This window comes from Larimichthys crocea, chromosome XVIII, assembly GCF_000972845.2.
Source record: "Larimichthys crocea isolate SSNF chromosome XVIII, L_crocea_2.0, whole genome shotgun sequence".
Lineage (NCBI taxonomy): Eukaryota > Metazoa > Chordata > Actinopteri > Sciaenidae > Larimichthys > Larimichthys crocea.
The window spans coordinates 5,851,815-5,865,962 of record NC_040028.1 but is presented as its reverse complement, the minus strand read 5'-3'; the positions used below and the strand labels follow the sequence as shown (position 1 = coordinate 5,865,962).

Genomic DNA, 14,148 nt, shown 5'->3' with positions numbered 1-14,148 from the left:
CAAAACATGACACAAAAAAGTAATAAAATAAAAAAAATAATAAAACATATTCCAGTGTTTCTGATATTTGTGAATGTGCAGCAATTTTTCAAACATCAGTTTCGGTTTTGCTAATTATCAGCTGTTATTTATTGTGGCTTATCTCACTCCACAGGGGATCACGGGGGGGAGTGTCTCCTCTGAGTAACCGGTAAGTCATATGCTTGTTTTGAATACAAACCCCCCCAAGAGGACGCCAAGGAGTTACGTAATGAGTAAGATTCAAGTCACATGGATCTAACGTGCACGTATACTCTTGTCATTATGTTACTGTTAGAGGTGCCTCTGACAAACAGCTCACCCGTAGGAATTTTACAGTGAACAATGGACTGATGTCAGATCTGCTAAGTAATATAACAGCTAGGTGACCAACCCTAACCCATGATTACAAAACAATAGAAGCCAAACCTTCTCTAACACACAGACATGTGCATAACTTACCTCAGTCATGCTTTTACAACAGGCAGTGATCAGGGGAGTAGGTACTTGGTCCTTCTCATCTTCAGTCTCAGAGACCTCCAGCTCCTCCTGGTCCTCTTGTCTGAGGCTCACAACCAGGACTTCTTCATTTTCCTCCTCCTCCTGTTCTCTGCTCAGCATCCCTTTCTCCCTCTTCTCACTTCTCTCCATAATTCACAGGTTCCCAGTCAGCTCTGTGTGACGTGTAGCCGACAGAAGAGCAGAGTCTGAGCAGGAGGTCAGACAAAACTTTTCAAAAAGACAAAATGAGCAGTAACTGTAAACACTGCACTGATTCTATCAGCGCGTCGTCTTTGTCAGTCTGTGTGTTTGTGTGATCATGACTGTGATGTTAGTCCTGTGATGTAAGTCTCTAATGACCCGTCAGAGCCCTCAGGGACAGCACAGAGTTATTCTTTCACATTATTACTGCTGGTGAGTCACCATATACTTCATTATTAAATAAATCCACCAATGATCTACACGTGTTCATGCATGAGTTCACGTACAGTGTGTGTGTGTGTGTGCAATAGACACTCTTTGGGGGCTGAACTTCCTCTAGTATATGTTTTACAACACTAACAGAAGTGTCTAAAGTGTCTAAATTATAAGCACATAAAGTGATTTAAAAAGTCATTTTTTTGATATGAAAGAACTTTTTGAACATTACATGTTTGTTAGTGTTGCTCCGCATTGGTGATTGTCAGCAGCTTTAAAATGAGACTAACAATGATCCAATGTTTAAATGTACTGTACGTTACTCACTGTAGTGATGTCATTTCTTCACATTCCTTGAGGAATGAATTCAGCCGTGTGTCTTATCCAACCGTCTGTTTGACACGCAAACCCTTGATCCTTTTCAACAGACCCTCCGCTCTAGTGTTTCCACTCCTTTCTTCTTTTTGCCTGCACGCCTCCTGCTGTTGGTTTACACTTGGTTGCCTTGGAGATGGTCAGACAGACAGGTCTGTCGCCTGACACATTGAGAGAGAGTAAGACGTGGAATATTAATGCCATTTTTTGTGTGAGGAGTGAACTTGATTGGAGCTTGATTTGAAACACTACATATATAATACAGGGTACCTTAATAAGATAGAATTTGTCTTTTCCTGATGAATTACTTACAGTATATTATAAAACATAATAGAATTTACCAATGTTTTGTTTTTAGTGGTAAAATGTAACTAAGTAGCTTTACTCAAGTGCTGCACAGAAGTACAATGTTGAGGTACTTTACTCAAGTATTTCATTTTATTACTTTATACTTATATTTATACTTATACAGTACTTCTACTCCACTACATGCACTTGTACTTTTTTCTTCCATTAATTTAAACCCTTAATTAATAGTAACTTTGCAGATTCGGATTATTGATACAAAATATAATCACAAAAATAAATGCTGATACATACATAAGTAAAGTATTTTTAATTACTTAATTGTTATTTTTTAAAATTATTTAATTGATATCATTTTGTGGTTATATGTTAATGTTTCTGCTTGCTATGTTTCTGCATATTAAATCCGTTATAGTACATAATTTTTACAGTGTGTGTGTGTGTGTGTTAATGCTTAAATCTGTGGGTGGACAAAAGCAGTTTGTCCATAACCCATAAGTCTCTACTCCTTGACCTGTCTAGATGATTCTTGTAATGATCTATGAAGTAAGTTTCTGCCACATGCCATAAAGTTTGGGATGGTTATTTCACCATTAATCCTAACTTCTAGTGTCCATCCCAAATTCTTCCAAAAAAAGAAAAAAAGAAAAATATGAATTTGTAGGAAATGGCTACAAAATTATGCACAACAATTTGCAACATGTCCTTATGGTAGAATGGTTCAACCTCCGTCTATATAAATATAGAATATGATAGTGTCAGACAGACTTTCCAATGTTAAATCATCTCACATAAGAGAGAAGTTGGATTTAAAAGGCTAACGGTTTAATGTGATGCAAATCCAAATATAAACTTCTCATTTGCTGTAATGAAGTCAAATATTCCATTGATGTTTCTGTCACCATGACCCACTTTGAACTGTGAAAGGTTTTCAGTGTTGCATCTTTTTAGCTTTTTGAAAGTGTGTCATGATTAAAACCACATCTTGTATCTTTAAGAAGGAAAATAAGGCTAAGAAATTGTATAAATAATTGGACAATTGAACAAAGTCTGATCCTTCTCACATTTTCACAGGTTAAAAGCAAATCTGATGAATCGGTTTATAGATTAACAAACTGATACATATTAGAATATAGATTCAATTGTAAGGAGGGGAAAACAATAAAAGACACATCAGTGAGACTGTCAGGAACGCATTTAAACATAGGCTGTAACGCCTCAGATGACCACTAGATGTAAGTGTCGGACAACCGTGAACCCATTAAATCCTGAAGCAGAGCACAAATTTACATCTAAACTGCACCTGTCTTCAGATCCATCCACACCACAGGTGGACCACATTAGTTTTATTTTTACATCTTGAGCTCTTCACTTTCAGTATTATATTAATTAATCAGGAAATAGTGTTTGCTCACAATGTGTTTGTTGGTTAGTTTGTCCTCCTGTATATGAGTAAAAATGTCGTTTTAATGGTAACTACTAAAATGTCAAAAGGTTCTGGTCTATTCCAGAAGCCTATTAGAGCTATTAGATTGCATTTGTTATATTGTTATTTGTTGTTATGGTTCTTATTCCGTTTAGTAATTCATTAAGTGTTTTGTCATAGGCTGCTTTGGCGGCTGGTTTGTATCCGATTAACCAATGGAAAAGTACCATAAGGAGTCCCGTGCCTCACTCATCCAAATCACCCTCACTCTCCCCTCCCAGTGCAGTAATTGCTGTGTTTGGGTCTATCCTGTGTCCCCTCAGCTCTCCCACAGCCGTGTCCTCCCGGAGAGAAGCAGTGAACCCTGACATAGTCTCTCCTCTCCACCGGTCCCAGACTGGTGCGCCCCGTTGCGCACAGCACAGTTTCCATCACTGCACGCTTCACAAGCGCGCTTCGAATTTCTCCAAAACCTCAGGACTGGCTGGCTGGAAAGACAACTACAACTTTATGAGTCAGTATGATTATGTTTGGATAACGGAGGATCGCTGATAGGAAGATTCGGGGGAGTACAGCAGGGACAAGGACAATTCCCACCCCCCTCCTACCGGAGCAGTTTGCGCAAGGTGATACAGCAGTGGCTCCTGGGTGTTTGACCGCATTACATGGATTTCCTCATCAGATGACACTTATGATGCTATCTATTACTCCTTGAGCGCTTGTTAGTTCCTCTCTCTTTCACTTCCCTCCCAAACTTCAGTCAGTGGATCATTTTTGAGAACGACAGGATGGGATCGCGCACCGGGGCAGCTCTGCAGAAACAGACGCTCCTGTGGTTCATTGTAGGTGAGTCTCTCACGTTGTGGCTGCATTGAAGATGGAGAAAGGTGTTTAAAGTGACTTCTTAAGACAACGTGACATAGATTCACCGCAGTTGTTTCAATCAGCTTGAAACAACTGTCTTAAGATGTACTTATACTGTTTGATGAAGGCTTAATTATGTAAACGAGCTCAGATACTCCCGAGAAGATAATCTCTACAATACTATTTTATTTTTAACCAAAATGTGTGTTCATATGATTATTGATCCTCAATAAACATATTTAAATGATGGATAATAATTGTAAAATACTTAATTATATTATATCTTATTATTATATTACTGACCTGACCTGTGGGTTTATTTTGATGATACCAGATTTATTTATACAGGATTAGCAGTGGTGCCTGTCACCCTGTGTGGTGAAGTGTAAACAGCATAATCTTTGTTTAAACTGGAGTGAAGCAGCACAGCTGGGAGGCGATAGATTTTCATGGTGGCTACAGTCAGTGAAAAGTCCACGTAAAATCCTTCAAATCTACACATCTATATAATGATTTCAAGAGGAAGTGTTTGCTCATTTATTTCGGATTTGCACAGAATACTCTCATTGGTTAAGAGTATTATAATTGCGTTGGAATATGAAGTTAACCCATCTTATTTACATCTAATTTTATGACAATATATGACTCAAAACAAACAGAAAAACTCCATCACTAACCTTACAAGTCATGACTTTTGTTTTTTCACAGTTAGGAAAAACATAACCCATTATTTTTAATATATTTATTTCATCTTGCTACTTATTTGCATGTTACACTGCACCCAGAGGTATAAAGAGCTGATTTTAAGACAACAAAACCACTAGGATTCTTTTCAGGCGATTATACACTGATGAAAACATAGGTGTGCATATTCTATTCCATTTCTGCCACATCGTGTAAATCTAACACACTGGACCTTTAATTGTAGGTGTGTTTACAGCATGTTTATGGAGCTACTGCACAGCGAAGAGTTAAAGACAGAGATGATAAATATCCTGAAGTGCATGTAATGCAATACAACTTAGTTTGGTAAATGCTAAACATTAGTGACCGCACATATTTTAACTGAACTGAACAAACCAATTTGAATCTGTGAAGCGATGTGTAGTTTCCACCTCTTGTACACGGAATCAACAAATGAATGTGCTGAGAGTTTGAGTGCTGACAGAGAAGAGGGGTTTTCTGAAATGGTTCAGTTTCCTTCATTATGCAATGGCACTATTACAAAATGCATGATGAGACCACTCAGCTGATGAAGCCATGTAATGCTGGAAAATCTCAGTGAAGAGGACAGGAGGTCTTATCTGCCTCCTTTTCAGTTTCTCGCTCTGTTGCGTGCACACGCATATTCCCAGCACTTGTAATTTTAGAATAATGAAGACATTCAGCTGACTTGGGTTCATTTCCTAACCTCTACCACTAATCCTAACCACTAAATGCTTTACCTTTAGCTGAACTGTAATGCAAATCCCATTCCCTAACCCCAAAACTAATAATTTAACAATGTGCAATCCTACACAAATACTCAAGTACTCAGTGCCCTTATCTTTGGTTGTTTCCTAGTTACACTTGTTATAACTTCTCTGTGTTTAAGGAAAAAAATGAGCACACATCTTCATAGTTTAAATACATGCTGGAACTACAGTATGCGTACTAGTGTGTTTAGGCAAGCTTCCCTTGCTCTTTGTCCTTTATTTCCTGTTAGAAAGGCTCCATGTAGGTGTTCTTTGTTTACAAAAAAGTGAAAATTATGATACATTACAACAGCATCAGTTGCCTCTTTTCTATCTTTTATAGCATCTACATATAAAACACAAGTTTTGCTCCTATGTTTTTGTCCTATGTCCCAAAGTCCCCAAATTATTATCCCAAAGTCTAGAACAGAGTGGATAAAGGGAAAAGAGTCTTCACTCTTTCCCATAGAGATGAAGGTATTTGTACAAGGTGGCACATTAATCCTCTTTCCTTAACATGATCGCCTTTCATCTCAGCTCAGAATTAATTTGAAATATTCCGCAAGACGGTAGTCGAATGACGAAAGTGAAATGCTCTGTGGAATGACTCAGGGGAAAACATCTGGCAATTCTAACAGTTTGGCTGAATATCCTGTAAGTAATCAAAATGGTTGATGCAATGTAGTCCAACTAAGCCTGAGGATCAGAGTAGGTCATGAGATAATGTCTGGTAGGTACATTGCAAGAGTGGGTGGCCTATGACTTTACTTTAATAAGCCTTGGTCTTCTGCAAGCCTTTCATCAATTTCTCTTCAAAAGTAAAAAGGAGAAACTATTAAAAGGAAAGCTCAAGTTAATTAACTTTAGCTGGGTGGTTTTATTCAGAATCAACCAAGCTTTGAGAAATTCAGCTGATTAAAGGTCCAGTGTGTAAGATTTTGGAGGATTGGATGGCAGAAATGGAATATAAGTACGTTTTTATTAATGTATAATCACTTGAGTATAAGAATTGTTGTATTTTCATTACCTTAGAATGAGCCATTTATATCTACAGAGTTCGCCAAGTTGTTTCTACAGTAGCCCAGAAGGGACGAACTAAACACTGGCTCTATATAAGGCATTTGGCATTTTTCACAACTTCCGTAGCCCCCAGAGTTTCGCTTGCATGCATGGAAGGAGAGGGTGAGGCAAAGGGTAGTTAATTAATTTCAATGTGTAGCCTCACCACTAAGTGTTAGTAAATTCTACAAACTAGACCTTTAAAGATTATTTCATACTTAATTAAATATTCAGATGCTGCATCTACATTGAAGTACGAGCCATTGTAATGTTTCCTCCTGTCCATGAAGTGTTTCCTAATAAAAGCTAATGTAAGACAGTAGTGTATTTGTCAGTATTGTGAGTTGCCCAAATGAAGTAAACGTCTTTGTCCTTTAATGGTCATATTGAGTCCAGGCAACAAAGCATCATGGCCACAGAAACAAGAGGAAAGGGCGTAACTTTAAAAGATACCAACTTGATTTGGTTAAAAAAAAAAAAGACTGCAGCAAACAAAGACCATACAATTAAAGTAAAAAAAAGGTCTAAACTATAAAGTAGATTTATGCTGTTTTCTTCTTCTATTTTCCTTAAATTATCACGATCGAACACATTCAATGACAGAAAGAAAAATTTACCTCTAGAATTACATATTTATCAGCATAATACTTAAAATTACAGTTTAGTTGTTAATTTACAGATAATGTCCATATGTTTTTTTTATTATAAAATTTTAAGTTGTTTTTCAGAATACTTTTTGACAGTGTAGCTTGGACACAACAAAGTTGTAAACACAACAATGACATATTATCACCTCATAAAGTTTCCCTGTGAAGAATTTGTGTACAGAGGGTGGTGTCTGCTGTACACATTGTTATATCTGTTTAACAGACTCTTAGTTTTAGCTGCTGAATGACACATTATGTTTTCAAGCAAGTCGCTTACATTGTCTGTCCACTGTTTGGTGCCGGGCATGCAGAGTGTTTGAAATTAGCTGCATGTGGTTTAACACAATATTTGTTAACATAAAATTGTTGAGTATTCTTTTGTGCATTTTTTTTTACCCCTCATTTCTTTTAGTATCATATTTCTTAGAAAGAAAGAAGTATTAAGATGGGAAAAAAATGTTTTTCTGAGTGTCTTGTGCAAGAGACAAGATACAGGCTCTGGATGATGTGCTACATATTTCTTCAACAGATAAACGCTTGTTGCACCAGTGTGCAATTTGACTGTTTATCAAAAAATACTTTGCCAGTAGTTGGTTGGCTGACATCCTACAGTATCAGCAGGCATAGATTTTTATTAAGGCAACAGTGTGGACAGAGGGGAGGGGAGGAGGGGGAGACAGAGACAGAGACAGAGAGTAGTTGTCCGCCTTACTGCTTACAGATACAGTTTTGTGAGTCGGGGTACGCACCAGAGACAAAAATGTTAATTTCTGTCAGGTTTCCCCCTAATGCTTTCATCTATATAAAGAAAGCATGGATGCAGAAATTTTATTTAACAAAAGGATTGGTTTCTTTCTGTCTCTTCTCGGTCAGAGGAGCACGCATTTCTAGTGTGAAGGACTCAAGGGACGTTTTTAAGAATCTCCATAAATCAGTTGAGAGAGAGAGAGAGAGAGAGAGAGAGAGAGAGAGAGAGAGAGAGGACAATGAAAGTAAGAAGCAGTCTAACAAGACAGAGAGACAGAGAGATAAATGAGGTAGGAGGAGCTGGATAGTGAAAGTTTTAATAGTGCTCCTATATAACTGATTCTATTTTGTATGTTGTGTGTTTCCATGTGTGTGTTTCTGTCCATCCTGTGTGACAGACCCGCCCACTGGACTTTGGTTAATTAGAAAGCTAGACATGGAAGGAGGAAGAAAAACAAATGTGGCCATGCCCCCTTTTGATGGAGCTATAATTTTAGATAACATCCCTTTTTTTGTCAGTTGTCTCTCCCCCCTTCCCTGCGGCGCTTTCTATAGGGGGAGGGAATTATAGATACTAAACAAGTGACAGAATAACAATACAGGATATTAAAATATTCACCCAAGTTTCATGCTTATGCACTGTGCCAAAGGTTTTCTGTGAAAGCAGTTCACCAATCAATATGTGCTCACCAATGGAGAAAGAATTATTTCTAACTTTGCACCAAAGACTCTGTTTCATACGCTTTTGAGTGGATCAGTAAGCCCAAAGGTCTAGCATAATTGGTGAGTAGCATGAACTGGTTTGTGTCTGACCATAGTTGTGAGGAAAGAGGAATGTAAGGGGTGCTGAGAGTGTCACCCTTGCTAACGCAGACTGTGATCAACTCCTCCTAATTAGCTGTAGATCTTAATGTAATGCAGAAGAACATCAATCGTCTCTCTTGTCACACTTGCTTTCTAAATGGACAGACCACCCATTGTGTGTGTTCACAAGACACCGTAATGAAGGTCCAGTGTGTAAGGTTTAGGAGGCTCTAGAATAGGATTATAATCTGCATTACTATATTTTCATTAACAGATGCACTGAACACTGGCTCTAGATTGGGTCTTTGGTGTGTTTCGCAACCACTGTTCATGCTAGGAAGGAGAGCATGCAGCGAGTGGGTTGTAAATCAAAAAGATTATCCAGATGTCACTGAATCCTGCATACTAGTCCTTTAAGTGGCGTTGATCATTTCTCCATAGAGCTAGGGCACTTAACTAGTCCACTTAATTCAAGTAAAATGACATAAATGACCATAAATTAATATGTTGATCATTATATTTAATTAATCGAATCTTTCTAATAAATCATATGTGTCAAATACTCATCATAATTACTGGAGCTCAAAGACTTTTGAATCTGTTAAGCAAGACATTCAGTATTTATAGTTATCAAACAAAACGAGCAAGCTGATGTTCAACAGCTTGCAACTGACTAAAAATAATCTATTGATTTATTGGTAATCATGTATTGGTAACCAATTATTTTAGGAATAAATAATAAATAATGTCTGTTACTATGTGTCAGCTTTGTCCAATATATCTACCCATAGAGCTATATGTGTGCATATATATTTCACATTTTTCTATTTTAACAGAAACTCTGAACAGAACTCCTCTGGCTTCTCCAAATGCACCACATCAGCCCTTTCATTGGGAAACAGAGAGCAGATTTTATATCCCATTTATCTAGGCCGCTGCTCTCATACATTACATTTAACCTTGCATAACAGCGACATAGTGAGCCTGTCGCAGTGGTTCACTCAACCAGTGCATCAGGCTGGAATTTTCTTTTGAAGATTTTTTCTTTCTTTTTTTTTTGTGGCATTTCTGCTCCTAAGGTACAAGATGACATGTCAAAGTCCTTGTGTGCAGGACTCACAGTCCACGACATGAAGAGCTCTTGGCATGCCGCCATGTAAAGCCACCAAAAAGCCTGAAAGGAATTTCTCCAAACATTTATCTAACCAGACTGATCAAGTTACACGTTGGTATTTATAGCAATGACCTGAGGGAGGAGTGGTTGAGGCATGGAGACGTGCATAATGTTTGAGATGTCACTTAAAGCCACAGTCTTGTGCTGCTGACCACTGTGCTGCTCAGCTGGAGCAGATGGCTTCCGGCTTACAGTACAGGGCAGCAAGGAGGCTTACTAACCTCTGATGCTAGACTGAACATGACTCGAGGATCAACACTTGAGTCCCATGATCTGCTGGGAACACAAAAGTGGGAAAAAAATTATTCATAGACAGATTTTATTTCTACAGCAGCAGCTTAAATCTAATGCTGTTTTCAGATAAGAACATGGCATTTGATGGAAATCATGAGGTGTGGATTTGTCCAATATTGACATAATACTCAGGTGTACTAGGTTGGTTTATTACAAAACAACAGGTCCTAATATTTAAAACGATATACCGTAGAATCTGTATAGAAAAAGATACTAAATGACATTAATAAGACATAATCAATAGTGAACTTTGACACACATATAAAGTCATTAATTTTCCTCCATAGAGCTTTTATCCCCTCTGCAGATTACGGTAATGAATATAGCTCAGTGTGTCAGTCCACCACTGATGCATCTCAACATCTGCTGGATGAATTGTCATGAAATCGTATTGCATGCATTCATAGTTCCAGCAGATGAATGACTTTGGTTGATGGTTCGGTTGAACTTTTTCTCCAGTGACATTGACGTACAAGACATATTTATTTTAAAGCAGACACAAATTGAATTAAATGTTCATCTCAAGATGATATTTGCTATCATCCATTTTACAGAGACAGAAGGGGAAATGATTACTGACATATTTAATCCATAAGAAACCCTAGGAGGCTGAATTGTATTTTGTAAATGTCAGTAGTATGCTGTACTTAACTTTAAATTCTACTGTACTTAGAAAACAGAGATATACCGTATGCACTCTTAGAAGAGAAGTAGCTCTCAGGTGACTGCATGTGCAGGGGGGTAGCTGCAAAGGGCATGCTCTGTCAGTCTTCCCCTTGCTTAATAGGTTTTAAAGAATGAATGTGTTATTTTAAGGTAAAGATTTCTGGTAGCATTCAGTCTGGATACAGATCGTTTGAGGTCATGGATTTGAACCAGTGAACTTTAATTCCTCTGTTGTGTTTGTGACAGTGGCGTCAAATTCACCGTGGCATGATGCCATGTGATGCTACGGTGGACAGTACAGATTTGATTTCACAGCCTATTTATCTGTGGAAATCCTCTCTCATGGGTCACATTTAACAACAACACAAGTAGGAAATTTATGCATGTAGGCTTTTCTGTACTGGTCTCAAAAAAAAGAAAAAAAAAAAAGAAACTCTATTACAGCTTAAGAAACACACTAGAGCTCCTATTAATTGCCTTCTATTAGAATTTTTTGTTCTCCACTACCGGTGATGCATGACTTACCAATTTACTGGAGGGAAGGCAGGGTATAAAATCCCAAATTGGACCAAATTAAAGTAGCTGGTTTTGTACATTGACATTTGACAATTACATTTGCTGTTTATTTACTAATCATGGATTTAGATACTTTTTTGTATGGGTGTCATTTGGCTCAGTCATGCTTTTTTTAAATCATCAGTACACCAATAAGCATGTGCAAAAACAGGCAAAATCCACTGGATTTACTGTAAATTTCTATTCTGCATCACCGAAACTGTGATAGATCTGAGAAGTAGTTTCAAAAAAACACTGCACCCCTCTTGAAAACGTGATAAGTTTCAGCTCCATGCTGCCGTTGGTAAATACGGACAAATGGCCCACCGCTCCACACTGATTACCTGATTTTACGGTTAATATATCTGTGACCGTCCTGCCTCATACATCACCTCAGGTAACAGAGGCGCAGCATCATCTTCACAGGCTTTTTTCTTTTTTTTTTTACTGCTCTGATCTCCTTTAAACTCCTCATATGGAAATTAAAAGATGAATAAAAGCACTCATCATCTCCTGCCATCTCTCTTTGTCAAAGTGATCTTGTGGGAAATGTGAACTGTAACTAAATTAACATCACTTAATATCATCAAAAGGACAGTTCCTCCTTCATGGCTCTCTTTCATCTCTAGCTTTATCTCTCTCATATTCCTAATTAGCAATAAAAAGGTGAATATCCCCCTTGCACTTCTTTATTGTTGTCAAGGCTCCTCTCTGCCTTTTCTCTCCACATTAACCTGTTTTACAGCTGGTCACATCTGGTGTGTGTGCCTATGGATTTGTGTGTGTGTGTGTGTGTGTGTTTGTTTGTGCATGTGTGGTATGTGTGTGTGTGAAGGCAAAGCAGTAACCCAGTTCCTGTCACGCCTCAGCAGCTAATGAGCAACGCTGAGCCACTGCTAGTTAGTGGAGTATGTATGCATGTGTATGATTTTGTGTGTATTGTATCCAAGTGTGCGTGCCCTGTCCATAGTGGAATAGCCATTAGCAATTATCCAGGTCGCCATCAAGCCAACACATATTTCAGCACCTTGGTAGTGGAAGCCACACTACGTGCCACACATACACACACATACACTGTGATATGTGGTCATACTTGGCACCCACTCTCAGACAATAGGACAGACAATTCACATAACTCACATTCAGAAAACACAAAGGAATTAGGGTACACAGTCTCACGCACACCCTATATGTGTGAACACAGTCATGTGAAGCACAAAGTCCCATGTCATAGCGGTGCCCTTGAGCAAGACATCAGATGCTCAGTTGGTGTCAAGGGAAGCTGTGGCTGTATATCAACACATGCAGATATATTTATGGCAGTAACCTGAGTGCCACGCATTAATTAACAGTGTGCAATAAAAAATAGAAGCAGAATTGTATGTAAATATATGCATCCTGTGGTTCTGAAGAAAATCCAGAAGCCTATATTTCTACTTAATACTGAATTCTAGTCCATAAATACTATGGTAATAGTGATAGTGCTTGTAATAGAGAGTTATCAAAAGTACCTGCTCCCTTCAATTCTAACACAATGGCCACCATTAAAACCTCTTAAAATACAGGAAATCTTTACATGTTTTACCTCTCAGACAGCGTAATATTGACTGAAACAACGATATGCCTAGTGACGGACACTTACTCAAATGCATGATTGTAGCATTTAACTTTATACATTATTAAGAATGTGGGATCCCAGCTGCACTTTAGTCTTGGCAGTGTTGCTGCCTTGCTCTTCCCATAAGCCACAAACATTAAGACCCAGATGAAACATGTGTTGTTGATGTTATAAAATATTATCGTAAACTACTGAACTTTTCAAATACATTCAGTGCATAATAGAAAGTACACAATTGAATAGCTAAGTGCAAACACACGTATCGCACGGTAAATGTCTCATCAAACAAAGGCAGCTGTGTATGGTGCACATCCAAAGGAAACACATATGGAGACACTTAGCAGCCAAAGATTTCTGTATATGTGGCAGGTGATAACACTTGCCAAAAAAAAAAAAAAAGCCCCCGTTTACATCTGGTTTCAACACATAACTTGGACCTGGATACATTATCTAGATAATGATATTTCATCACAGATCTCTGCATTAACTTGGTGTTTCATATTATCTTTAATCTCTCCCATATTGTGATTGGACTGTGATTGGGAAGCCCGAGGTCAAGTGAAGCAATGCGGCTGTATGGTTTCTACTTAATTTTTTTTTTGTGGAGGAAGAGGTTGGCTTTTTGAGTCGGAGCTTGAGAATGCAAGAAGAGGTGATCTTTCATCTTGATAGGCAGATGTTTTCCATAAAGGGTTGTTGGATATCATACCATTCTGCATTTTTTCTTCAAAGTTTTGATGTCTTCATTGTTAATCTACAATGTGGAAAATGTGAAGAAAACATTGAATATAAGCTGTGTACAAACTTTTTACTGTTACTATACATATACAAAACAGACGGGGGATGCCCAGCAGACATTTTCAGGATACACTTATCTCAAAGATCATGATAAAAAAGGAGAGTAGAATATAAATTGTATTTATAATTTCTTCCCTTGTGTTTCCCTGTTACGATGGAGCAAGCTCTTTTGCACTGAAACCATATTAGAAAGGTCATGAACAGGACAGGAACGACAGGAACAATAAAAAATAATGAAATCATGTTTTAATATGCCTGTGGTGCCTTTTTGCATTTGATTGAATGCATTAAACTCAGTGTCTGATTTAAGATGTATCTGTTCATACAAAGTCACAGATGTCCTTCTACGTTTTGCTGCTTCTGTGACGTTGAAGTATTATAGAAGCTTGTAAAAAGTGTGTGAGAACAGTTCCCTTTGTCCTGTA

At 37.9% G+C, this 14,148-nt stretch overlaps 1 protein-coding gene across 3 annotated transcripts in view; it reads left to right on the top strand.

The window, feature by feature from the left end:
- Positions 1–3,348: 3,348 nt before the first annotated feature.
- ramp1 (receptor activity modifying protein 1) overlaps positions 3,349–14,148 on the top strand; it is a 50,226-nt gene continuing 39,426 nt past the window's right edge. Inside the window, exon 1 of one of the 3 annotated variants that reach the window (XM_027291285.1) lies at positions 3,349–3,889. In XM_027291285.1, coding sequence (XP_027147086.1) covers positions 3,832–3,889 — 58 coding nt within the window. In that variant the 5' untranslated portion in view covers positions 3,349–3,831. The remainder of the gene's footprint in view (positions 3,890–14,148) is intronic. The other 2 variants (XM_027291286.1, XM_019276505.2) reach the window with 2 other exon arrangements.